The sequence below is a fragment of the Athene noctua genome, chromosome 17, assembly GCF_965140245.1.
Source record: "Athene noctua chromosome 17, bAthNoc1.hap1.1, whole genome shotgun sequence".
Classification (NCBI taxonomy): Eukaryota; Metazoa; Chordata; class Aves; order Strigiformes; family Strigidae; genus Athene; species Athene noctua.
In genome coordinates this window covers 17,013,161-17,038,043 of record NC_134053.1, presented here as the reverse complement: position 1 = coordinate 17,038,043, position 24,883 = coordinate 17,013,161, and the positions used below count along the sequence as shown (strand labels likewise).

Here is a 24,883-nt window from a genome sequence, read left to right as displayed (position 1 = left end):
GCAACTCCCTGCCAGGAGGGTACAGAGAAGGGGGACAAGCCTCTTTAAGCAAATAGTAAGTGGTAGGACAAGAGGTACTGGCCTCAAATTGTGCCAGGGCAGGTTTAGACTAGATCTGAGGAAGGATTTCTTTGCAGAAGGGGTTGTTGGGCTTTGGAATGGGCTACCCAGTGCAGGGGGGGGAGTCCCCATCCCTGGAGGGGTTGAAGAGTCGGGTCAACACAGTGCTGAGGGATCTGGTGTCGTTGGGAACTGTCAATGATAGGTCAAGGTTTGGAGGACTGGATGATCTTCAAGGTCTTTTGCAACCTAGACGATTCTGTGTGATTCTGTGACCAGGGGGTGTCTGATTTCCTGACAGGCCAGGCAGTCAGAAGTCTCTGGGTGCAATGCAGGTCTATATCAATCCAACAGAGGTTGGAGTATCCGGGAGCCCAGCCCTGGGGCTCAGGCGGGGTCGTGGAGCTCCCGGTGCAAGCCAGGGCCGCCCTCGTGCTGTCCCGCTGCTCTGTCTGGGGCAGTTTAGGGGCCCCGGGAGCTCTGTCCTGCCAGGGGGTTTGTGCTGTGCCCGCTGCAGGGGCTGCAGAGCCTGGGGCAGCGGCCGTGGCCCAAGGGGCGGGTGTCCCCGTGGGGCTCTGGCGCCTGTGACATCACAGAGGAGAAGTCCCCGAGGGTGTCACCAGGGTGCCAGGCAGCAGCACCCGCTGCAGTCCGGCTCGAGCCAGCGGTGAGTGAGGGTGGCGGGGGGAAGGCTGGGCCGGCCGAGGGCCGGGGCAGAAGCTCTGGCCCCCGAGGGGGGTTTCTCCAGCGGGTGCGTGGGCACAGCCGCTGCAGGGAGCGCCTGGGGCAGGGCAGGTGCCGCCCTCGGGGCTGGGCGCAGGGGTGCCGGGGCTGCCAGCCACGGCCAGTGCCCGGGGGCTGTGGGGAGATGTCCCCGTCCCTGCAGCACTCACCACCCTCCCCCTTACTGCCTCCCAGCTCCCTCTGGCCCTCTCCCACCCGTCCCCAGGCCCCTGCATGTTCTCCCCTGCTGCTCCAGCCGCCATCTCTCTCCCACCCACTACCACTGAGCCCCTTCTCTCCCTCCTCCTCCAGACCATGGCTGTGGGCATCACCCGCGTCCTGATGGTGCTGACCGTCCTGCATCACGTACTGAGAATTGATGACCAGAGTGACCCGGCCACACAAGACCTCCTGCAGCAGCACGAGAAGCAGCAGCAGCAGGAGATGACCTGGCTGATGGAGCAGATGGAGCAAACGGATCAGATGGAGCAGAGGGAGCAGAGGAGCCAGGAGATGTGTGGCCTCACTCTGGTAGGCGTGCTCCACGCTGTCTGCCAGCACTGGTGGTTTTGGACCTCTGCCGAAACCCTGCTCCTGCTCCTTAAGCTCTACCAGCTGCGCAGGCGGAGGAGAGCTGTCTCCGACAGCGGCAGCCAGCAGGGAATCTGCAAGCTGTGCCAAGAAGCAGAGAGAGGAGGGGGGCTGGGAGGGCAAAGCAGAGCCCTGTGACTCCCTGGGTCGAGAAAAGCCTTCGCTGCATCTGCCAAGCCCTTCCCAAGAACTCGTCTCTGATGGGGCCGCATCCAGCCTTGGGATGGGACAGCGCCTGTGAACACCTGAGCACCTCCAAGAACAACATCACCAACCGCCTGCTGCTCGTGCCCCTGAGATCACCCCTCGGGCACGTCTTCCACCAGAGCTGGGCACTGTGGGGGACCTGCCGGCGAGGCGCTGCTGCATCCCCGTGGAGCACCTGATGAACTACGCGCTGTGCTTGCTCCTCTGCCCCGTGACGAGCTGAACACAAGCTGGGTCCCCGCTTCCCATGCAGCCTCTACGTCTGCTCCCTGTTGTGACGCTCCTCCCGCTTGGAGGCGCAGGAGGGATTTACCCGATGTAAATATCCAATAAACAGGCTTGTTTTAAGAAATCCTTGATTGTCTGGGCAAGTTCGTGGTGGAATGTTATCCCTTAAAGAGGTGAAGTTTGTTCTTGAATTTACGTTTGCAGTGGTTACACTTAAGAAGTTTAGTGTCTCCTTCTTCTTCTGGTGTTGTCCAGAGCCCCTCCTCCCCGCCTCTTTTCCCACGGCCTGGACCAGCTCTGGACTTGCTTCAGAGGCTTCCGCTGAAATCAGCTGTTCCATCCCTGGGTCTGGCTTTTTCTGGCTGCCGGGCATCTGGCCGAGATCAACCCACCACAAGTGGTTCCCTTCTTTTCCTCGGGGAAAGAGCACCGAAGGTACAAACAAAAGCAATCCTATTAGTAAGGAGCAGAGTACCAGTAGGCAAGGAACTCTGAAGTTCAGTGGTGTGCTGAAAATCTAGAAGATGTCTCTTTGTCCCCAAAATGCAAATTAATGCGTTGTGTGTGGTGATTCATGTACGTGTAGTGACTGGTGAGAAGATTTTGCCATCTCTTGGGTGCCCGCTTAAGCTCCATCTTAAGTAAGGGGAGGGTGCCCTGCAGGTCCCGAGCATCCGGGGGGAGGAGGGGGTGGCAAAGAGGGGGATTTGGAAAACACGCCCCTCCCCAAATTGCCAAATCCCCAGTCCCCCAGCTACTTACTGAGGCCAAGGCAGGAGCAGACCCCTTTGCACCCTGGCACTTGAGAGGAGCAGCTCCAGCTCTGCCGGACATGCAGCATCAGGGCTCTCCTGTGGTACTTCGGTGCTTGAGAACAGAGACGCTCCGGCCACCTGGGGCCAGGCAGGATCCGACATCGCGCACGATTGGAGCACAAAAACCATACAGCCGGCCCGGAGAACGCTGCTGACCGGTCATGCACCAGCCCCAAGGGCTGGCCCCTGTCGCCAGCACAGTGAAGTTGGTTGTTCACCCCATCTGCACCGGGAGATCCCACATTAAATGTCTTGGCACATGTCAGATCAGCTCTGAGAGCATCCGCTGCCTTCTGGTGATAGGTCACAATCTTTAGTCTCGTGCTAGGTTTCCACCTGCCAACGCTTCCGTGTACTTCTTGTCCTTACAAAACCGACAGCCGGTCTCTGGGTCTTGTGCTTTGTAGTCAATGATACTGTTTTGTAGTTCAGGTCATCTGCACGTCTCTCTTTCTCTCGGTCCCTCTCTGGTTTGAATAGCTGAATAATGTAACAACCTGTTCAAGACTAACCGTGTGCCTATTCCTGTACTAAAGAAGACAACGTAGGAGAGAAAGGCCGAAGCGTCTCATCAGGACACACGTAAAAATGCAGCGGGGTTGGCAGTTTCAGCTGTGTTTGGCTGTGGTGGTTGCTCTAGCCCTGGGCTAGCTCAGTGCTTCCGGCTCCAACACGCTGCACAGGTTGAGTTGCTTGCCGGGTTCCGTCCATGTGTGGCTGGCTGCAGTGTGGCTCCGCTCCTTACCCGATTCATCTGCTTTGGGAAGATTTTGAGCTGTTGCACAGGTGGGACTGAGCAGGGAAGGTGTCTGGCTTTGGGCTCTAGCATGATTTCATTAATGCAACAACACTGACTACTCTTTGGCTTATCCCTGTTGTTCAGTCCAGGCACATCAGCCTCCGAGAAGGCTTAGCCTACCTTGGCACCCTTTTGTTTTTACAGAACTGTTATGCAAGCTATTGAACGTGCTTGAATGTCCAGAAATGCACTTCTTCATGTTTCAGCTCTGGACTGAGGCCACAGACAGAGTTCTTAGCTATTTTAATGGGAAGGAAATCCTTGAGTTCTTAGTTCTATGCAGGACAGTTTCTTCTTGTCAGAGAAGAGAGGACCAGCTGGCAGGAGGCTGACCTGAGGCTGTTCCCAAGGTGGCCATGTTGCCTGAGAGCACACTCCACTTGAAGAAGGGACAGCTCGACTTTGCAAGGAAGATCAGTTTGCTTCCAGTAGTGGTTCTCCAGAGAAATCCTGATTCGTGGTGATGAGTTTTTCTCCACATTAAAGCCTGTTCATGAGTAACTGGGTATCTTACAAGGCCTTGCAGAAATTATTTCTAAAAAACGCTGCAAAACCCCTCCCAAATCTGCCCTCATCCAGAACTCAGTTTCCTGGGGGAGGATAAGGCCATTGTTTTAGTGATCAGAGCTCAGGTGTTGGAAGAACTATCAGATGCTGCCTTTTCTTGTCTTTGTAAAGCCGTTTAGCTGTGTCCTGGAAGTAACCGGCTTTTAGTGTTCTGGCTTCTTGGTTTACCCTGAACTAATTAACTCTCATCTCTTCAAACTATTCCCAGTGCAGCTGATTACCTGAAGGCCTCTCATGCCTGTGCAGCAATGGCTGCCCATCACTGATAAGGGGAAGCATTCTCCATCACGAGACGTCTGCCCAAACACAACTAGACCAAACTGCTAAGCAGTGCCGGCATATCGTACCCAATATTCTACCTTTTCTCTAGCTGCTTTTTCTTCCTTTCCGGGGGACACTGACTACAGCTCTGAATGCTGTTTTTCTATTGTATGGGCTGCAACATCTTCCCGAGAAACAAGACTCCGTGCAGGTGGCACAGCTCGGCTTGATGGCGCCCCTTTGCCCTTCAGTGGCTGATGATCCATGAGTGGCAGAAGATGACAGCCCTGCGTGGGTTCTAGGGTACAGAACACAACATCATTTTCCAAGCACGAACGGCGCCCCGGAGTTACACGTCACTGCGCTCCTCTGCACCTCTTAAGCAATGGCTTGGATGCAAAGAATGGTGAAATGAGGTGGGGTCGTAAGAGGAAGCCAAAGCCACACCCCACTATTACAGCACAGCATTTGTTGGTTCTGAGACCTTGAGAAATGCGAGGCACAAGCAAACACCAGTTACTTATTGCTAAAAGATGTAATGAAGTGGGATGTTCTTTAGAAACGAGAGAGCTGAGACCATCAAAGGAGTCTGAGTGCAGCGTGCTTACGAACACCATTCCCAGGGGTTACGTGTCTCCAGTGTCCTAGCCATGAATGTATCATCACCAGCAATTCCCCCCAAACATTCAAAAGAGTCACAGAGGAGCTATAGAAGTTCATTGTCCAGGAAGCTTTTGCTAATCTTTCTCTCTCTGATGCTAAAAGAGAAGCTGTCACCTGCCTGTGTGATGACTGGTGCCGGAATTCCAAGCCTGAGGCTCAACTTCATGTAAGAGAAGATGTTTGGCAAACACTGGCTGAAGCTGTTTGCTTGTCAGAGCAGCCTTGGGTGGTGTCCATCCAGGAGACTCAGTTCCTCTCTCCACCCAGATGGCCACAGAGAATCCCTTGCTAATCCTCTCACATTGCCCTTGGTTATTACCTGCGTGTCCAGCATTAGAGTTGTCAACACAGGCGTCTCCAGCAGCGGAATCGGTCCCTGCTAAAGCCTTGAGACGGAACCCCCAACTTGCAGAAGGGGCCCTTTCTCTGTGAACCATCCCAAAATGCAGATCTGGACAGCTGCTGCCACCAGAAGCGTGTGAAATTCATCTTTGGAGGTGAGTATTGCAGCACGGCCTGCGAATCTGCCCGTTGTTAACCTTCCACACAGCAAGCTGAGGAGACGTCCTCCAAAACGGGGGCGTACAGTGAAATTTGCGTTAAGATTCAGTGACCTTTAGGAGCAACACATCGCCATCTGTGTACTATGTCAGACATCACAGAGATCTTTGGAAACTGCTGGAGTGTTGGAAAATACTTTTTCTGAGGTGGGACATTTTTCTAATTAGATTTCGGCAATCTACTTCAGATTTGCAGTGTTGTTTACCTGCTTTGTTCTCAAGGATCTTAAACACCTCCTCAGACCTTCAGCAGACCACATCAGGGTGCTTGGGTGGTTCCCCGATGTGCATGGATCCGAGGCTCCAAACCTGTCCTCTAGCCTTACAGGACACCCATAAGAAGTCAATCGACTAATGAAGATTACACAGAGAGGAATCTGAGGGGAGAGACAAGCGGGAGGAAGTTTTTAATCTTACCTCTTCTTGCTCACATCCCGCCCTTTTGTGTCATCCAAAATTTCTGTCACAAAAGTTACTCCTCCTCTGCACTGAGCTGCGTGAAGCCGTTAGGTCTGAATGATGATCTCGCCAATACTCGACTGTTTCTGTATGCCTGTGTATCTTGGGTATGAGCACCAAATCCCTTTGCAGACAAAGTTAGTAAGCGACACCTTCGGCTCCTCTCCTGAAGATGTTTGTATCATTTTGTCACGATCTCTTGCCATTACCTGTCCAACGGAGGAGCAGTTCTGGGCTGCTTCTTGAGTCAGACTCCTAGTGACAGCCCAGGTGCCCAGGAAACTGCCACTGGTGTCTGTGCTAAATAAGTGGGTTGGCTCAAGGTCCTTGTTCAGCGGGGTTTAGCATTTTCATCCCGCTTGATGTGACCAGAGTGCGTCTCCTTGTTCTTGTGTGGGTGGGCATGAGATAGCTCGTCTGGTGTTCAGACCTGATTTTCCACGTGCATATTACCAGTTTCTTTGTAACTGAAAATATTTCTCTTTATTCCAAACAGGGAGCTGACCATACTCTAAAAGAAAGGAAGAGCATGGTGTTCCTCTGTGTACCCCTGAAGAGAATCACAGAACAGTGTTTCAACAACTTCACACTTCAGAGACAAGCAAAGCTTGTTATCCTATGTCAGGTAATGTCTGTAGTGTAACTGAAAGAAACAGTGACAGCAAAATGTTCTTTCACTCCAATTTTCCATCATACTTGTCTATAGATAAACTTCTGTGCTTAGGGTCTTCCTGATCCCACGTAAACTTCCTCTATAATTATGCACCCCGATCTACTTACACATTCCTGGATTTTCTGTAGGCAGATGAACTGCTTTGTCTGTTTCTAACCCCTGGGACAGATCATCTGGCAGGGATATCCCTGATCCCTGCGTTCCTTGCCGCATAAACAGATTCCTGAGCTGCGGGAGCTGCAGGCTTCCTACAACGACAGAGTGCGACGGTTCCTCTCCTCTTCCTGAGTGGAAGTGGCAGGGCCAGAAAATCCTGAACAACCTTCACCAGTGTGGCTGCAGATGTACAGCGTGGTGAGCTGGAAGAGCTGGGCACCATGAAGTCTTGTCTGTCAGATGGAACCTGAGGTCCTGGCACAAATACCCTTGAAGCCAAAGAGAAAGTTGCCTCGAAATATATGTGTTTGTCTCATGCAGTTTTAATTAGCAAGGATAACTATAACAGGTTACTAGGCGGTGGTTGGTTGCTTTTTAATGTTAAACCTTTGCTGTCAGCAGCCCATCAGAGATGTGCAAGATGGTCCTTATTAAGGAAGGGTGCACCTGTCAGGGGGAGGGGAGTGATCCATTGTGCCAGCTTCCCTGCATTTTTCCACCAAGCGGTTTTTAAGTCCTCTCTGCTTTATGGATTTGGAGGTCTCCTGCATCAGATTCAGAATTTCACGGAACTGCAGAAGCATCAGAGCGATAGCCAGGAGTTGTACAATGCCAGTGCTTTGCTTAGAGGCTTGGTCAGCAGCACCTCACAACAGCCGTTCCATGCGGTTTCTTCAGGCAGTCTCACACGTGCTCTCAGCACCAACAATTTTGCCATCATCAAAAGCCTTCATTAAATGAAGAGAAATAAACAAGCCAACCAAATGACAACAAGGACGTGGGTTTAAAACTGCTCCTTTGTAAACATGAGCTGACAATGCATATAATGACTTGAACAGAAAACATGATTTCTGGGAAATGTATGTCCATAACACAGAATATTCCAGCAGAGGGTGTAATAATCCTGTCCTGCCAATGTTTAGAGATTTAGGCACGTGTAGGCGTGCGCACGCGCGCACGCGCACGCACCACACCACACCCACCCCCAACAGCAAGTCTTTGGGAGAAAAGTGGGAATAGACTAAATGAGGACAGGAGAGTGAAGAATCCGGAAGGAGAAGAGAGCACGACATTGGGCCGTGAAAAGAATAAACGGCAGGAGAGCTTCCAGAAAGGGATAAATAAATGATAAGAGATTGAAGCATGAATGGATGCTAATGGGGCAGGGAACAAGAAGAAAAGAAAATTAATTATTTGCTAGTTTTAGTCTTTTACATTTCTGTAGGTAAATGCCCTGTCCTGGCAGGTGTGCTGTCTCTCATGCAGTGTTTGCAGAATGTCTCTAGGAAGATGTACCAGCTGTTACATCAAAGATAAATATATCTTCTGCAAACTTGATTATTTCAAGTATATCATACAGGAATATAATTTTATTAAACATGTTGCACTTGCTTATTGCTTTTCACTTAAGCCACAACCAGAGTGCACATTTCAGCTCTTTGGTTTAATTTGCCAGGTTTATTTTCAGTAGTCAAACTTGGGAAACCCCAAGTCAATCTGATGTAACTACTTACATTGCACCCCACTCCCCCCCCCCCCCCCCCCCCGCCTCACCCTGGTCCTCGGCCCCTTCCCTCACACCCCTCCTGGCTGACCCCTCACCTGCAAGCTCCATTGGCTGCCCCTTCTTCGTGCCCTGCAGACCCCTAGAGCACCCTCCCTCAGCTGACACCCCTGCCCTGCTCTATCTCCCCCACCCCTGCTCCCATCACCCCTCCGTGTGCCCTGTCACCCCCTGTGCTAACCCCAGACACCATCCCTGCCCTAGGCCACCTCTGCTCCCCACTCTACAGATATCTCTCCCTCCCAGGATCCCTTGACCCTGCTGCTCCACCCATGGCCATGGCACATGCCCAGGTGTTCATGGTGGTCATACCAGTGGGGGGTCGACCTGTTGGCATCTCCAATCTCCGCACATCTTCCTCACCCAAAATTCCTCTTCACCCGTCTAACACACAGGTGCAGCTTGGCAGGCACTGCCAAGCATGAGGTTTCAGATTTGGGAAGATATCGTTGTTTTGTTGGGAATAATTTGTCTCTTTCAAAGTGTACTCCTCCACAGTGACAGGATGCTGAGGCCAGGAAGTGGTAGTGGCCCAGCAGCAAAGTTGAGACATAGTCCAACACAGTCCCTTATAACTTAGTGACAAGCTACTGAGAATACCCGACAGTTTAAGGCGTAAAAAAAAGCCTTTGTGGTGAGACAACAATGTTTTGCCAGTGGCAACACTGTTGGACAGTTTGCTTTTCTCACAGATATTCAGTGTAATATTAGTTCTCTTTTTTTTTTTGATGTTGTGCACATCTTGGTTTTCCCTAAGTGCCACCTACCTTTTTTCACTTTGAAGTTAATTACTTCCTAGCAAGGGTTAGGAGAGCAGAAATTACCATGAGTAGCATTTCCAAAACCATAAAATTATCCATTTGGATGGTTTTGCGTCTTACCAAAACTCCACCTGCTCAGCCTACAGGCGTGCCCGTGTTTTGAAAGCACACAGCTGGCACGTCTGACAGCCACACCACCAGCAGCACAGCAGGGCTCTGAAGCGGAAACTGCCAAATTCAGCTCAATTCCGTGTCTGGTTCAAGTCCTCCAACCATTTTAGAAATCAGTTGCCTTACAGGAGCCAGACGTGAACAGCGCAGTGTCCCAGGCATGGGTCGGGCTCACGTCACCCTGCAGCCGCGCTGTGCCAAGCAGCTGCCCATGGCATTGCCAGTGTGTCAAAAACTGAGGAAAAAGGTGAATATGTGAGCGGGGGGAAACCATCTGGTACAGTGCAGAGTGAGCTGTCAGGATGGGGTACGGGTGGTTTCCTCGCTTGTATCCATCCTGTAAATGTGGCTGTCAGAAGGAAGCATGAGAGAACAAAGATTATTTCATCAGTACAGTATGAGCTCAGAAATTGTGGGGTGTTCTTGGGAGATCTGATCTTTTCATTTTTCCTATCTGTATATAGAACCAGAGTATCTGAAGTGTGGGTTTTTAGAGCAATACAAGAACTGGTATGAGTCTGCATGCTCCTAAGCAAAGGATTAATTTCCCTAATTGTTAAATTCTTATGCACAAGTGCCATTTATAAGTACTTTAGATAATGAATTGTCAGCTTTCCAGTTCCCTCCAACAACTACTGCACCGTTCATCTGGGCCTTGCCCGGTGCTCCAGGTGTCCTGCCGCCCGAGCGCCTCGGCAGATCGGCTGCCTCGTGGTTCCCCACTCGCCTGCTCTCCCCCAAGGCCGAGCGGCACTAGTGAAGCTGTCTGCTGCCGCTGCCAACCCACCCGCCCCCAGCGCCGGGGTTCTCTAAAGGCGGCTTCTACCCCCAAGGAAAGAGCCCTGGCCCCTGGGAGGGAAGGGCCGGGGCTCGGCTGCAGCCCCGGGGACATGGGATGGGGCCGCTTGGGGCTCCTGGGGGGCTGCGGCTCCCGGGCACAGCACGGAGCCCGGCTGGAGCCGGGACCCCGCTCCCGGTTTGCGGAGCGAGAGGATTGTCTGAGCGTGCGTGGAGAGGCCGTGCAGATGGCTCCAGCGCTGGCCTGCGCCGGGCGAATCAACCCTCCCGCCTCGAGCGTCTTCTCTCTGCGCTCAGTGAAGCCGCTCAGATGAGCCAGTGCGGCTCGGGACCTGCCCAAGCGCAGCCTCCGGTCTAATCCCGACCCTCCCGGGGACTCCCTGCCAAGGCAGAGCTCTGCGCTTCCCCCTCCGCCGCCGGTCACCCGTAGCCCCTGAACTGCATCACCCACGGGCGCCGGCCAATGGCTTCGGCACAGTCGCGCCCGCAAGCCAGAAGCATTTGCTTTGCAGGGGATCTGCGTGACACGGCTTCAGCAGCACAGATGGAAAGGCAGCCTATGAAATGGAGTTGTGGGTGAAGGGCACCTGGATTTGATGCAAGAAGAGCAACAGCTGTTTGAGAATTGTCTAAGTGTCAGAAAAAGATCAAGTGGAGTTGATGAGAATTGTTCAAACAAGTTGTTGAGGGCAGCATTTGTCAAAAGGCGTAGTAGTGGAGAGAGGGAGAGTTTGTAGAGAGAGAGTGAGAATTTCCAGCCAGAAAAATGGGGGAGGAGAAGCAAGGGGGGGGCGGGGGGGGGGAGGGGAAGCAAGGAAGGAAGGAAGCAGGGAAGGGGTGGGGGAAGCAAAGAGGGGGGGAAGGGGGCTCCAAAGCCTCATCCTACCTCTGATCTGCAACTCTGGACACACCATTCTTTGCAGCTGAATGCTCACAGACTCAATCTTTTGGACAAGTGGCACTACAATAGTCTCATTAATCCACTAGGAAAGAAAAAGGTGAAAATTCAAGAGGTCAGAAGCAAGAAAAATGTTTAAAAATCCCCAACCTTTAGCTTACATCCTACTAATCATCACTGTTACGATCACAAAGGAGCTTAACAACGGAAATGCTGAAGCCAACCAAGGAGAAAAGGAATTCAATTAGCATATCAAGTTAGGCGGAGTTTCAGTGACTCTCTAATACTTTCTAAAAGACCAGAAAATTCAGTACAGAAATGGACTAAAAGGTCTAAAAAAACCTAACAGGTCTAAAAGACCAGAAAATTCAAATAAAGGAGGCAGGAAAACACATCTCTAGAAAGTATCAAATAAAGCTTTTCTTTCTGCAGCTTTTCTGAACCGTGAGGAAAGGGGCATTAGGAACACAGCCCTCCAACCATAAAGGGAATTTATACTTTGATGAGGCCACTCTCTCTCACATTTGTCTGGGGAAATCAAGAAGCTGAAAAACACTCCGTGTGGGATTTGATAACTGAAGCGCGCTAGCCCTGGGTTTAGGAATAGATGCTCAGCAATCTGGCATGGATCTCATACCCATCTTTGCTTTTCACAACTCTTATTAAAAAACAAAAAAACACACAAAACACACAAGCAAAACTTTAGACCTGATAGATGGCTGTGAGTGAAGGGGCAATCCAAAGCCAGACCGACTCATTATTTTGCCACCGTGTGCAATTCACTCTGCCCTGCTCCAGCAAGGGCTGTTGCTAAGATTGAGGTTTTCCCTTTTGCTTTTATTACGCTGCTCGGGACAGTCAGAAAAAAAACAGCCTTTGGGTTGGAATTTGCCACGCTTTGAGCCCGGGGGAGTGAGTTAGAAATACTGCAGAAATACCAATTTAGCAGTCTGGGTTCCAGCAAGGAAAACCAAACCTTGTCACAGAGACGGGACGTCTCGGCCCCAGACGGGACTTACGTTTCTGAACTTCATGGTCCAGGAATCCATGGGACCAAGGAGGTGGCGCTGCATCGTCCCCCGTGCCCAGACCTATGGAAAGGTTCATTAAGTACGTGTAAGAACTTCCGAGAATACCAAGAGTTTTAGGGTCTGTGACAACTTCTGACACTAGCTGCATCATTCCAATCGCATTTTTCCCCAAATTCTTATACGCCTGCTGGCTGGATCACGGGACTCCTACAGCAGCTTCACGGAGGACACGCTGACTCTCCAGTCACGCTACAGCCACCCGCCACGAGGCCAAGTCAGTCTGAAGCTCTCTGCTCTACGAGGATAAAATTGCTCTGAACTGCAGGCTTGATGGAAGAGGTACCTGAATGGGCAGCTTCATTAAAGTAACGTAGGAAATAATCGATCCTATTTCAGTGAAGCCACGGGAATGGCATTCCTTGGCATCAGACTTCTTTCAGACGCCAGCGTAAAGGCTTTATGCTTTATATCCTTCAGCTGTTCCACGGGGTTAAACACAAATCCCTTCCAACTCCAGTTTTAGATCAGAAATTTACTGTATCCAGTGTGAGCCTTGCTCTCCAAGGGAAAACTACTTTTCCCACTACAATTCAGAGTTTGCAATGGCCATTTACAGTGACCAGGAGCCTCGCAAGCTGGATGAAGACAGCTCAGAGCCAGAGGATTTCTCTCTCCCACTTTTTTGACGCAGCTCAAATCCAAACGTCTGCCCAAAGCTGTGTACTTTACAGACCCGTTTCTCTCCCTTGACCACTTTTGCTGTGGAATTTACCTCTTCTGCAGCCCATATCGAGCGCAGGTCAGGTACATCCTTGTGTGGTGATGGGGCCCGGGGCCTGCAGGCCAGCTGGTACCGGAACTTTCTCAGCACCTGCACGCAGTCGGCGATGGAACGGCTGCAGTTCCCCAAAGCTGGGCTGCTGGAAGGAGAGCTGGAATCCGAACCCCCGGAAACGATTCCTTCATTAAACACTCACGTACAGTCATTGCATAGAAGTTCTCAATGCAACAGCACAGGCACAGCGGGTGGAGGCTTTGGCCAGACACATGGACACGAACTGCCGTGAATACAGACACTGAGGTCAGTCTACAGAAACACCGACTGCACCCCGACTGTCCCTATCCAGGACAAAAACTGCCTGCAGGTAATTCACCCCCCGCATCTGAAACGCCTTCTCCACAAGATATCCCTCTCATCACACGGCAACACAGCCCGGCAGCTTATCACGGGCCGCTACGGCCAACAAGTGCCACAGAGACGATCTTTCAGCACACATTCCCAGCTCATCCCCAGCAAAACTCTGGAGGAAAACATCCTGAGGGCCACGGAGACAGGTAGAAATGATGGTGTCCCACCTCACGTCCGAACCCCTCAGGAAAAGACTCCACTAGTCAGCAGCCACCTTTACCAAGGTCACAGGCGATCACCATAAACGAGTCAGGTCTATCTCCTAGTAGGCTGCACTGGAATCCTTTGGGACTTTTCTCATCCGTAAAAGCCAATCTCCAATAAACCCAGCCCCTTCTCCTGACCAAGCTTTTCCCATCAAATCAGTTTGTTTTTTACCGAGTTGAACTCTCTGTCGCCTCTGTTCCTCTCTCCGAAGGAGGGCGTGCAGTGCCTTGAGGTCTGTCACATCCTCCTCTGTGCCCGTAGAATTACACAGAGCGGGGGAAGAGCGGCAACGAGACCTTAACCCGCCGCTTTCCACTGGCCCAGCGCTACTGGGGGACGGTGACCTGCTGGGAGAGGAGCTGGGGCTGGAAACCTTGGGCAAAGGAAAACGGTTGTGTCATAGAAGGCAGACAGAATTCCACCTTGATTTCTAAACGACATGAACGTAAAAGACTCTTGTTTGGGGTCTGGGTTGCGTCTTTTTTTGGTCTCCTTTGCACTTACATTTTGATTGCTTGGTTTTGCCTTGTTCTGAAACAAACCAGCTGCTCTAAACGGAAGGAAGCGGCACGAGGGAAGAAGGACAAATCCCCATACGACAAATTTAGATCCGCTTTGCAAAAGGAGCAAACACACACATAGACAACTCTCCACTGGCTACCGCTCCCCTTCAGCAGCACAGGGCACCAAACAAAGACCCAAACTGCACCCTGGGGAGCTGTCCTGGTCCTTACCTGAGTGCAGCTGCTGCTCGGGGAAGAGGTTCCAGTAAGGCTGTAAGAAGCGCTGCCGCTTGGCAGAGCCCGTCCTTGGGGGCTGTACCCCGGGACACAACCGGTACCAAACTGTGGGTGGGTGCGAGGGCAGCGGGACGGGCTGTAACTCAGCACACTCTGGCCCCAGGGCGGAGGAGAAGGTGCCGGAAGGGAAAACCAGAATGAGCATTGCGGATGCAGCAGCCCCAAACTCTCCTCCCCGCTTTAGACGCACACACAACGCCAGCTTAAGGCGATTTAGAAAAGATGCTAGAAGGGATGCTAGAAAAATCTGGCCCCCACAGAACTCGGCAGTCAAGCCACTGACAGAAAAAAAAAAGAGAAGACTGAGACACAGGACCACAACTCAGCACGAATCCTGCAGCTTCAGATTTCAGTTCAGTGTTACCAGGCACCTTGCTTAACGCAGGAGGGTTCTCTATTCCATCACCTATTTCATCACGTCCTCTACCTGCCTCCTCTGTGCATCTTGAGCCGCTGAATGTCTCAAGTGATCTGTGCAAATAAACACGGGAGATGCTCAGACCTTGGTGTTACAGCGTTACAACCGTCTGCTCCCCATTTTCTAGGCCAGATGAGCAGAGCGCAATACTACCGTGCCAGCATTCCGCTTTTGGTATATTTGCCTTGTCAGGTTCTTTTTAGAACTTTGCTTTGATCTTCAAAAGCTTTCTGAGTGACCACTCTCGAGGCTCATTTCAGACTTCACAAGAAGGTCTGTCTGTCCCTCTCCTTCGGTTCTCCTTACCCAGCGTGACAGTAGTAAGACATCAAAATTAAATATGAACCTGCGCTCTCTGCCCAGATCCTAGTTCCATGGACAAGTCACAAATTCCTTGCCCGACCTCACAGGGTTCAAGTCCCTCCCTGTCCTGCAGCCGCCGCTCTCATCCTGCCCTTTCCCACCGTCTGTGTTTGTTTCCCCTCCAGTTCTCCCACAAACACTCATCAAATTATCACTTGATGCGGTGAATTTTAATACGCTGCGGGTAATTCAGTTTACGGCTCCTGTCAGAGGAGGCGATTCAGAACTTGCTTCGCTAGAGAATCCTGCCCTTAAGACAGACACCATCTTGAAACAAGCAAAAAAAAAAAAGAAGAATTGCCGGAGATATTGACTGCACCCAGCTGCATTCTGCAACCCCAGCAGGGTCTGCTGGCGAGGACTCGCGACCAGGCTGGTCGGTGCCACTGTGTATTTGAAGTACACCCAGAAATCAAAGGCAGCGTTCAGGATGAACAGAGATGCAAGTGGTGCGAGATCTAGAAGAAACAGAGAAGTTTTTACCGTAGCTTGAGCACAGGGAATAACCAAAGCGTCTCGTTTGCAAAAACGGGCATATGCCCATTAAAAACAGGTCTAATTATCAGTGCTGTCAGTAAGTACCAATTTGGGCAATAGCCAAGATTTCTTCACCTTTGCATGCCAGAACCCTTGGAGACAATTTTCCTTTCTATATTGACATTAACTGATACTGCTAAAATGGAATTTTTAAAGATGGACAGTCATTTTCAAATCCACTACGGTGAAGTTTCACAGTATTTCTCAAAAACCATCTTCTGTCAAATCATCTGTCATTCATCTCATGATTTTTCTCCTCCTCTTGCTTCATCCTCTAACCATATTTGATACAGCTGGCTTAGAGTCTGCTCCTCCAAACCAAAACTGAATTCTTGTGAAATGCCATCCACGCCCACGGGACAACAGAGCTGGAAAATCTGCCGTGTTCCCCAAAGCCTTCCTCTACACGGTCAACAGATTTAATGCACCAAGTAAGTTCTTCCTATCTAAGAAAGCTGTTAACACTCCTTACCTGTCACTAACACGGATGAAATTCCAAGTTTCAAGGGAGGCAGCAGAAAGCAAACTAAAGCTTTGGTTTAAATTTAAAACAAAAAAACCTTTTTTAAAAAAAAAAAAAAAAAAAAAAAAAAAAGCTTGTTTAAAGACTACTCTCCAGCAATCAAACTGACAAGTGAAAAAAAAGAAAAGAACCCCAAACACTAATTTAAATGCTGCAGCAACTCACCAAGATGCCAGATTGGCCAGCATGTGATGTTGTAATATGAGCTGATGAGATTTTCAGTCCTGAAAAGACACAAAAGAAGTTATCATTTTGCAACTACTCAGTCCCAGGAAATACTTAGGGAGATACGAAGGAGGAGGCTTTGCTTCTTTGACTCAGGTGTGACAATTAACGCACATTTCAGTACATCGCATGCCTGCGAGAGACACATTAAGGAGTGCCCAGGCCAAGAGCCCTTTCCGGGCTTCCATCTCCTTCCTCATCTTGACGGCCCTGTCGAGGATGGAAGTTGCTGTTTCTGCTGCCATGATCTGTAACAACAAACACAGAGAAATGCCAGAATTTGACAGCTTTTATACAGTAAGACCCTCAGTCAGCACAAGATTCAAGAAAAAAAAAGCAGTAATCCAAAACAGACTATGTGAATGGACTTGCCCTTTAGCCAGAGTCATGTTTAGCATCTTAAAAAAAACAAACTAACCAACCACAGATTCCTTTTACCAGTAAAAACAGGTAATACTGCTTTGATGAACACTCCTGTCAGCACTGCCACCTCATTACTGAGGAACAGCATCCACCTTCTCCAGTGAGGTGCAGATAAGAGGACAGAAACAGACTCCAACCTCAGTTTTGAAAAATAACATCCTTCAGCAGCCAGAGGCAAAGCTCCTGCCTCCTCCAGGCAAAGGGAGCCAGAGGCTGGACAGGCCTTGCACAGCTCTGCAGTTTTTCTACTGAAAAATCCCACTCGTTTCAGTTGGGAACAGAGGATTTTCAGACTGTACAGCCACATGCTGGGCGTTCGGTACATCTAAAAGTTAATACCAGATATGAAAGAAATAACCCTGGTGACTTTTTCTTCTAGTCCTGTCACCAAAATATGCTGCTGTTCCTTCCTGCCACTCACTTGAAAGCTTGTCACATAGTTCCTCACTAGAGGGGAACATAAATAATTTGCTTTCTGGGACAAATACTTCTCGTACACATCACTACCTCCTTACTGGTACAGGATTCAACGGTGAAATAGTGAATATCAGGGTTACTGGGAGAATTCTATCAGAACACGTTGTCTGGCAGTTTTCTTGACAGGTTTTTCACACGGTTTCTTTCAGCCCCAAGACCTCCCTTCCCACACTGACAAAAGGAGCGACCCCAAGCAGAGACCCTCTCCCCATCCTCACGCTCCCCACCTCTCTCCCTGAACCACGTCCTCCTGCAGAAGCTGCACTCTCGGGGCACGGAACTCAAAGGCACGCTGGATCCTGTTCTACCGGCAGGGGAGGGCTGCCGGGGGGGTTTCCCCTCCAGACTGAACGGTGTCCTCCCACGTCCCTGCCCTCTGCTGCTAAGGAATGAGGGGAGGCTTCGCCCTGACAGCCCGGCAGGCGCTGACCCCGGGGCCACACAGGGAGGTGCCCCACACCTCCCCTTGCCCCAAGCCCCCCGGCTTCCCCCCACGCCCCCCCTCTGCCACACACAGCCCCAGCTTCCCCCGCCCCGCGGCACCTCCCCCCAGAGCTGCCACACACACACACGCAACTGCCCCAGCTTCCCCCGCCACGCACAGGGACCCTCGGAGCTGCCCCTGCACGTCCCCGCTGTCACGCACCGGCAGCCCCACAGCTCGCACCCCCCTCGCACAGGAGAGGCTCCCCATCCCCCGTCCCGACCCCTGTCACACACGGGTGCCCCCACACCCCCCAGCCCCGACCCCCCCGCACAGGCCCCCCGCCTCTCCCTCAGACCCCGGCCCTGCGCAGGCCCCGGGCCCCAGGCGGTGCGGGGCGGGGGCAGCCACAGTACCTGCGGCAGAGCTGGGGCTCCGCAGAGGCGAGGAGGCTCCCCCCGCCCTCAGGCGGCGCAGGGGCTCCCCCTCCTCCAGCCGGCAGCGGGCGGGGGTGCCCGGCAGCCGCGGCCCCCCCACACCCGGGAGCCAACGGCCGCGCCGCGCGGGGGGGGCGCCTGTTGCCGCGGCGGCAGGCGGGGCCGGGCAGGGGGGGCGCGGGCGGGAAGGGCCGCCCCGGGTAGACCCGGCCTCCCCGCGCTGCGCCGGGCGGACCCGCCTGCCGGGGCACCGGGCAGGGGCGCCGCCGCCGCCGGGACCCCCTCTGCCGCCGGCACGGAGCCCGCGGGGACGCCGCTGGGTCCTAAAGGCTCCCGCCTGCCTCCCGCGGGGGGCAAAAAGCTTGCCAGCTCTGATCTGGGGCTCAGCGGGGCTGCTGCACCATCGGGTGCTGTTTCCCGGCGCCCCCTGCGCTGCCTCCCCCTCCCACACTGACAGGAAGTTTTTCTAGAAAACAAATTTTAATGAAAAAAACAATAGAGAAGGTCCTGTCCAAACTATTCTAATCCCACTCCCCCCCCCCAAACACCAACATTCCCCCCTCCCCCGCAAATACACCACCCTCAACACCCCACCCACAAAAGAAAACAATAGTCCCCCCCCAAAATACCCCACCCTCCTTGCCCACCGCCCCGCTCCCCTCATCACTCCCCCCGGCGCCCCCGGCCTGGCTGCGAGCGCCCTGCGCTTGCTGGGGGGCGGTGACAGGGTGCTCTGGCCCCGCTTCCAGTCCCTCTCCTCTGGCACGGCCGGCTGGGACGGGGGCGGCTCCATCCCCGCATTCCCCCACGGCTCCCGGGCCTCCAGCCCCATCCCAAAGTCCTCCAGGCCCAGGATGGCGTCGGCGGTCTCGAGGACGCTGCAGTCGGGGCTGAGCAGCTCCTCGGGCAGCGAGAGCCAGGCCAAGTCACGGCTTCAGTCCAGGCTCCGCCCCACAGCTGATGAGGTCACAATGGCCACAGTGGGGGCTCTGTTGCTGGGGCGCACTGGGGGCCACTTGAGCTCCACTCGCTGAGAGCTGCACTGGTGTCCTGGGGGAATCTGACCCCCGATTGCTCTGGAGGGTCGACTGACCCCAAAACCAGTGACCAACGTGAGGATGAACCCGAGTGGGGGCTACAACACGTCCCTTCTGGAAGAGTTACAGGTACCAGAGCCGGGGCTCTGCCGAGGGGCTGAGCATCCCCCAGCCAGGGGGAAAACTCTCCCCAAAATCCCACTGGCATTTCCCCGGTGCGCAGGAGGGAGATGCTTTGCGCCAGGGAGGGCTGCTGGGGCAGGTTTAGTGTCGCTGGTTGGAGCACAGAGGAAAAGTGGTTTCTAAGAGAGAAGGAGACTTTCCCCGTGTTGCGCAGGGGCGTTTGAAAGCGGCGACTCCCAAATCGCTCCGTTTCTGCCCACTCCAAAACCCATGAGCTTGTGATTTTATTTAAATTGCTTTTTTAATTTAAATTGTGATTTAAAGCAATTTTATTAAGCCCTTTCATCCCGTGATTTTTCCAAGGTCGGGGTTTGGGGTTTTCTTGACAAATCCAGAGGGGAGCAGGATGCGTTGCTCGGAAGGGACGGAGGGTGGTGGGGGCTGTCATCGGAGAGAGGGCACGGTAATCTGGGTGCCGGGAAACATGGGCACGTCCCGGGAGCTGGCAGGGAGGTAGCAACAAGTTGGCTCTGAAATTAGTACTCAGGGACCAGCAAACTCATCACCAGACAGGAGCGTTTGTTCCTGTTGCCCATCAGGTTAACCGGTGCCACCAAGTGCTTCCAGGAGGCCCTTTCACAGTCACAGTTGTGACCTGAGTGTGAGACCCAGTGGCTGGGATTTTCTTGCTTTGAATACGATAATCCTGGCAATGCCCTTCCCCAGCCCCGGTGGCAAGGGGAAAGAGAAGCCAAAGGACTTATTTCTGTTTGCCCCTGTAGTTCTCCTTCAGCTTTTAAGGCGCAACTGCTCTTCATGCAGCACCAGCAGTGGTACTTCAGGCGAGGAGGGCGTCAGCTCTCAGCCCCTGGCTTTTGCAAGGATAAAATCGGTGTGTTTGGTGGGAAGCGCCCCTGCAGCAAGGGAAGCTGGAGCCTCGTAGGGCTGAAGATGCAGCTTTGCCCTTACAGGCTCTTGAGAGCCTTTGAGGGTTGTTGGTGGCCATGTCCTGTGGCCAAGGGCCAGCTAGTGAGTCCCGCAGGTATCGCCTTTGGAGACTGTAACCTGCTGTGATAAAAGGTGCAGGGTTTGGGGTTTTTTTCCCCCAGTTTGGAAATCCCTCTTTGTTTGTTTTTAGAAAGGAATGACAGGAAGGAAGCAGGAGGTTTGTTTTCCTGGTCTGAAACCCTCGGCTCTCCTCCCCTGTAGTAAATACTTCCCGACTCACGTTGTGTACAACGGAGGTGATGTTATGAGCTGTTTTATTTCAGTATGGGAAGAAAAAGCTCCTACAAGTCCGTGTTTTTAGGGCTGTGCCTGGAGGAGGAGGAGGCACGCAGAGGCCTCGTGGACTTGCGTGGAGGCCAGGGTGGATGATGGGTGGGAGGATGTAAGGGAGCTCCACACACCCAGCCCCAACTTTGTACCTTCTTCTCATTGCTCTCCAGAGACACGACGAGGAGGCAGTGATTGACCAGGGAAGGGTGAGCAACCTTGCCAATATTCACTATGAGAGGGAGGATTTGGAAGGTGAGTCTCTGCAAGTGCTGTGCTTCTGAATAAAGCAGCACAGTTCTTTTCACAGAATTTACTATTATGGCTTTTTTAACAAAGGGAAAAAAGCCCCTGCAGAGGCGATGGTGTGAGTTTTAAATGACCCAGAGCCATCGCTTGTTGCTCAGTTGTTGCAAAGCTCGGGTAAAATAAACCTCAATAAAAGGGCAGGTCTGTGACATTCAGGGATCCAGTGAAAATCACAAAATTAAGAGAAGTTGGTGTTTCCTCCTGGGATAGCTGCACTGTTTTAACTGTGATGTCTGCGTCAACCATCCCACAATAGTGAGAACGCTGCAAATGCTGCTTTTTCTCAGGCCACTGGACCCTGGACATGTGGATGCCACCGGTGAGGCAGAGCCACCGGCGTCACCGCCGCCACAGCCAGAAGCATCGGAAACGGGAGCGGGAGAAGGACTCTGCCCCAACGGAGCCAGGCTACCACTGTGAGTCCCGCCGCGGCCTTCATTAAACTCCTCAGGGCTATGGGGGTGCTGGGGTCCATGTGGCTAGCTGGAGTGACTTGTTGTTCTTCCGAGGGAAAGGGGCATTATTTAGCAAGACTCCCTTTTTCCAAACTTTTCTCAGATTTTTTCTCTTTAAGGCAGTTAAATGCATAATGGAATTAGGGTCACCTTCCTTAGAGGGATCCTGGCTTTAAGAATGGAAATGTGGGGAAGGAAAACTGCCCATCCCTATGCAGAGGTGGAATCGAAGCTTCTCCTTCTCCGAGGCTCTGTGCAAGCCTGGCCAGAGCCAGGGGAGAGGGCCCAGCCCAATATTTGTGGCTGAACTGGTGCTGATCCGATGACCACTTTGCATGTGAGCATGACGCGCCGTATTCAAGTGCGGTAACGGGACGGGCCTTTGTCTTCTAGCCCCAGACACCCCGTCCCAGCGGGTGCAGTTCATCCTGGGGACCGAGGAGGACAAGCAGCACGTCCCCCATGACTTGTTCACCGAGCTGGACGAGATCTGCGCGAAAGAGGGTGAAGGTGCCGAGTGGAAGGAAACAGCAAGGTAAGTCTCTGCTGCTGGCTGCGGTAGGAGAGGAGTCCCCGTGCCGACAGCGCCCGCGGGCTCTGCTTTCTGCTCTGTGGGAGGCAAGGCTTTGCAGCTGCAGGTGATGCTGTGAGGAGCCTTCTGCTCTCGGCACCCCACAGCTCGATCCCGGGGGCTGCAGGGCTGGGGCTTTTTTCTTGCAATGGGGCTGACGGTGCTCGATGTCTGCAGGTGGCTGAAGTTTGAGGAGGACGTGGAAGATGGTGGCGAGCGCTGGAGCAAGCCCTACGTGGGAACGGTGTCCTTGCAGAGCCTCTTTGCACTGAGGAGCTACATCCGCAACGGCACGGTGCTGCTGGACATTTGTGCCAACAGCATCGAAGAGATCGCAGGTACCGTGGGCGCGGCGAGTTGCAGTCGATCGGCCAAGGCAACTCTGGCAAAGACTGTGCCGTAGGTTGCTTATAAGTTGGTTAAATGTGTAGAGTCAGACAGAACGGCCAGACGGGACAAGAGAATTGCATTCTTTAGAATGGGAAATAATTACCTTAGTGGAGTAACGAATAAGCATTTTGATGATGTTTTTTAGCAAAAGAAAATTCTTGCTGTGGCTGCAAAGGGTGAACTGTGTTAAAACGTCTTGCTAAGCAAGGCTGAGTCCGCGTTAGGGTATCCTGCATGGCATGGGCCTCCCCGGGGTCTTTGGGGGTCAGGACTTGTGGGGGTTTCTGCTCTGATGGCTTCATTTCCCTCTGCCATCCCCAGATGTGATCCTGTGCCAGCAAGAGCCGTCCACGGAGTTTGACGAACACATGCGGGCGAAGGTTCGAGAAGTTCTTTTGAAGAAGCATCACCATCAGGACAAGAACAAAGGAAACAAGTTTTCTGACATTGTCCACTTCTTTGCTGACGAGAGCAAGAAGCCGCCAGACCTGCATGTCCTCGACAAGACCGGTGAGGGTTCCTGCAGGGCTTCGGCCCCATTACATTGTTCCTGGCAAAGGGGAAGCATCCCAGTTGTGCTGTGTCTGTCTTTCTGACTGTTTTTCTTTTTCCTACCAGCCCAAACACTCACCCCTCTTCCTTCTGCCACAGCTGCAGAAGCTAAAAATGGGGTGAACCAAGAGACCAGCACAATGGCTTTAAGCAAGGTGAGACACTTGTAACTTTCTTATGCTTTTGGGGCCAGATTTGCTCTTGCAAACTTGGCTGCAGAGTTCTGTGGGCTTTGTTTTGGGGGTAATTGCCTGAAAATTGCTTGTTGTGCCCAGGCGGAGCTGCACTTCCTGAAGAAGATTCCTGTTGGCACTGAAGTGTCCAACGTGCTTGTAGGAGAGCTGGATTCCCTTCAGCAGCCCATTGTGGCATTTGTCCGCCTGACCCCGGCTGTCCTCCTCTCTGGCGTGACGGAAGTTCCCATCCCGACAAGGTCTGAATGAGAAGCTGAGAATTTTATGAAAAAAAACCCCAGCAAAACAGTATCAGATTGCATGCATCAGTTTGGTGTCCCAAGGGAACAAGGCCAGCGGGAGCAAGCACGTTTCTCCCCTGCACATCTCCTCACCATTGTTTCTCCCTTCCCTGCTGTATCTTTTAAACCCACTGGCCAATTTTAATGACAGTTGGCCGAAAAGTTAGATTTGGGATTGGTTTTGGTGAATTTCAAATTCACCACAGAGTCGGTGAGCCTATGAGTCCCCTTTCAAACTGTGCTCTGGGCTGGGAGCTCCCAGGGGTTTTCTTGGGTGGCCTTTGACCAAGGGCACGTTCGTCTCTCTCACGTTGTTTTTCTTGCCCAGGTTCCTGTTTGTTTTGCTCGGACCAGAAGGAAACAGCCATCAGTACCATGAGATCGGCAGGTCCATGGCTACCCTCATGACTGACAAGGTGCGATAAGAGAGATCTCCGGGTCACTTTTGGCTTTCTTCCCCTCTCCCTGTCTCTGTAGTAGTGAGGAAGAGGATTTGCTGTCCCGCAGCTCTCCAAATAGCCCACCCCTCGTTCTCAGCCCAAAGCAAACACGCACATTTGCTGGAGGCTGAAATCCCACCCGGGGTGCATCCTGCACCTCGTCCTTCTGCCCGGGGGTTCCCAGCATGCTGTCCCCAGTGCTAGCATTGCGAGGGCCAGGAAAACTTGCCTTGCTCCTGAAGGAAAAGGCTGTGGTGTGCCGTGGGGGACGGGGCCTCATGCAGATACCTGGATGCACAGATTTTTCCTTTGTGGGGAATATTTCCCGCCATTTGCAGGGGAAAATGACCTTGCGTTTATCCAAGAGCTGATTGCACTGCTCAGGCTGTCCGGGATGGGTTGTCCTCTCACCAGGTTGTCTCCTCTTGGCAGGTTTTCCAGGACGTGGCCTATAAAGCCCAGAACCGGGCTGACCTCGTGGCCGGCATCGACGAGTTCCTGGATCAGGTCACGGTCTTGCCACCAGGAGAGTGGGATCCATCGATCCGAATCGAGCCCCCCAAAAACGTCCCTTCGCAGGTGGGTGCTGCGGCGCAGGGAGGCACGAGGGGGCCGGGCAGGACGGCAGCCTGGCTGGGGATGCTGCTCAGGGCCCGAATTCCCAGGGTCCAGTTTGACACAGTCACATTCCCAGAGCAGAAGCAAGGCAAGCCAGGGCTTGCAAATCCATCCCTTTACCCTACTCCCATTTCAACAGCAAAAAAGGATGATGTCAGGAGCTCCCGATGACAGTGCTCACAGCAAGCTGGAGAAACACAGCGGTCCTGAACTGGAGCGAACGGGAAGGTGTGAGCTTTATTTGGTTTTTTTTTTCTGTTTGCCTCTCAAACGTGAGCAGGTACCTTCCCTTCTAGCAGGTTCCTGGGGTTAGATGGCTGAGTGAAGGGGCTCCACGTTACCAGCGTGGTCCCCTGGGCGGGGCAGGTGGGAGATCTGGGCAGCTGGGCTCAGCCACAGCATCACTGCACACAGGTTTTCCTGATTTGGGGTGGAAGCAGATGTGTAAGTGCCTCCAGGTCGAGCTCTGCTGCTTCCCAAAGCAAGGGACTGTTGCAGTAAGAGGGGAGAGGCTCTCAGGTTGGGTCCTTTGTCTTTTGGTCGGAGGGGTGTGTTCGTGGGCCTGTTTCTACTGGGTATGAAATGGGAGGAGGCAAGCGCTTCTGTGGATCAGCGCCTGTGAGGGCCCTT

The 24,883-nt window shown here is 52.7% G+C and overlaps 2 protein-coding genes across 2 annotated transcripts in view; one reads left to right on the top strand and one right to left on the bottom strand.

Annotated features, from left to right (window-relative positions):
• Window positions 1–10,476: 10,476 nt before the first annotated feature.
• On the bottom strand, window positions 10,477–18,801 carry LOC141967606 (transmembrane protein 209-like). The gene is made up of 9 exons (XM_074921564.1): window positions 18,656–18,801; window positions 16,188–16,246; window positions 15,282–15,420; window positions 14,116–14,359; window positions 13,553–13,754; window positions 12,758–12,945; window positions 11,974–12,045; window positions 10,943–11,039; window positions 10,477–10,613 (listed from the first exon to the last, which is right to left on the bottom strand). Exons 1-9 carry the CDS (start codon window positions 18,799–18,801, stop codon window positions 10,477–10,479), a joined length of 1,284 nt encoding a protein of 427 aa, XP_074777665.1.
• A 325-nt stretch (window positions 18,802–19,126) lies between these two features.
• LOC141967605 (electroneutral sodium bicarbonate exchanger 1-like) overlaps window positions 19,127–24,883 on the top strand; it is a 31,458-nt gene continuing 25,701 nt past the window's right edge. The window contains exons 1-11 of the mRNA XM_074921563.1: window positions 19,127–19,174; window positions 20,617–20,698; window positions 21,040–21,168; window positions 21,607–21,742; window positions 21,956–22,116; window positions 22,490–22,678; window positions 22,787–22,875; window positions 22,996–23,153; window positions 23,524–23,611; window positions 24,068–24,214; window positions 24,393–24,481. Of these exons, the coding sequence (XP_074777664.1) occupies window positions 19,127–19,174; window positions 20,617–20,698; window positions 21,040–21,168; window positions 21,607–21,742; window positions 21,956–22,116; window positions 22,490–22,678; window positions 22,787–22,875; window positions 22,996–23,153; window positions 23,524–23,611; window positions 24,068–24,214; window positions 24,393–24,481 (1,316 nt within the window). The remainder of the gene's footprint in view (window positions 19,175–20,616; window positions 20,699–21,039; window positions 21,169–21,606; window positions 21,743–21,955; window positions 22,117–22,489; window positions 22,679–22,786; window positions 22,876–22,995; window positions 23,154–23,523; window positions 23,612–24,067; window positions 24,215–24,392; window positions 24,482–24,883) is intronic.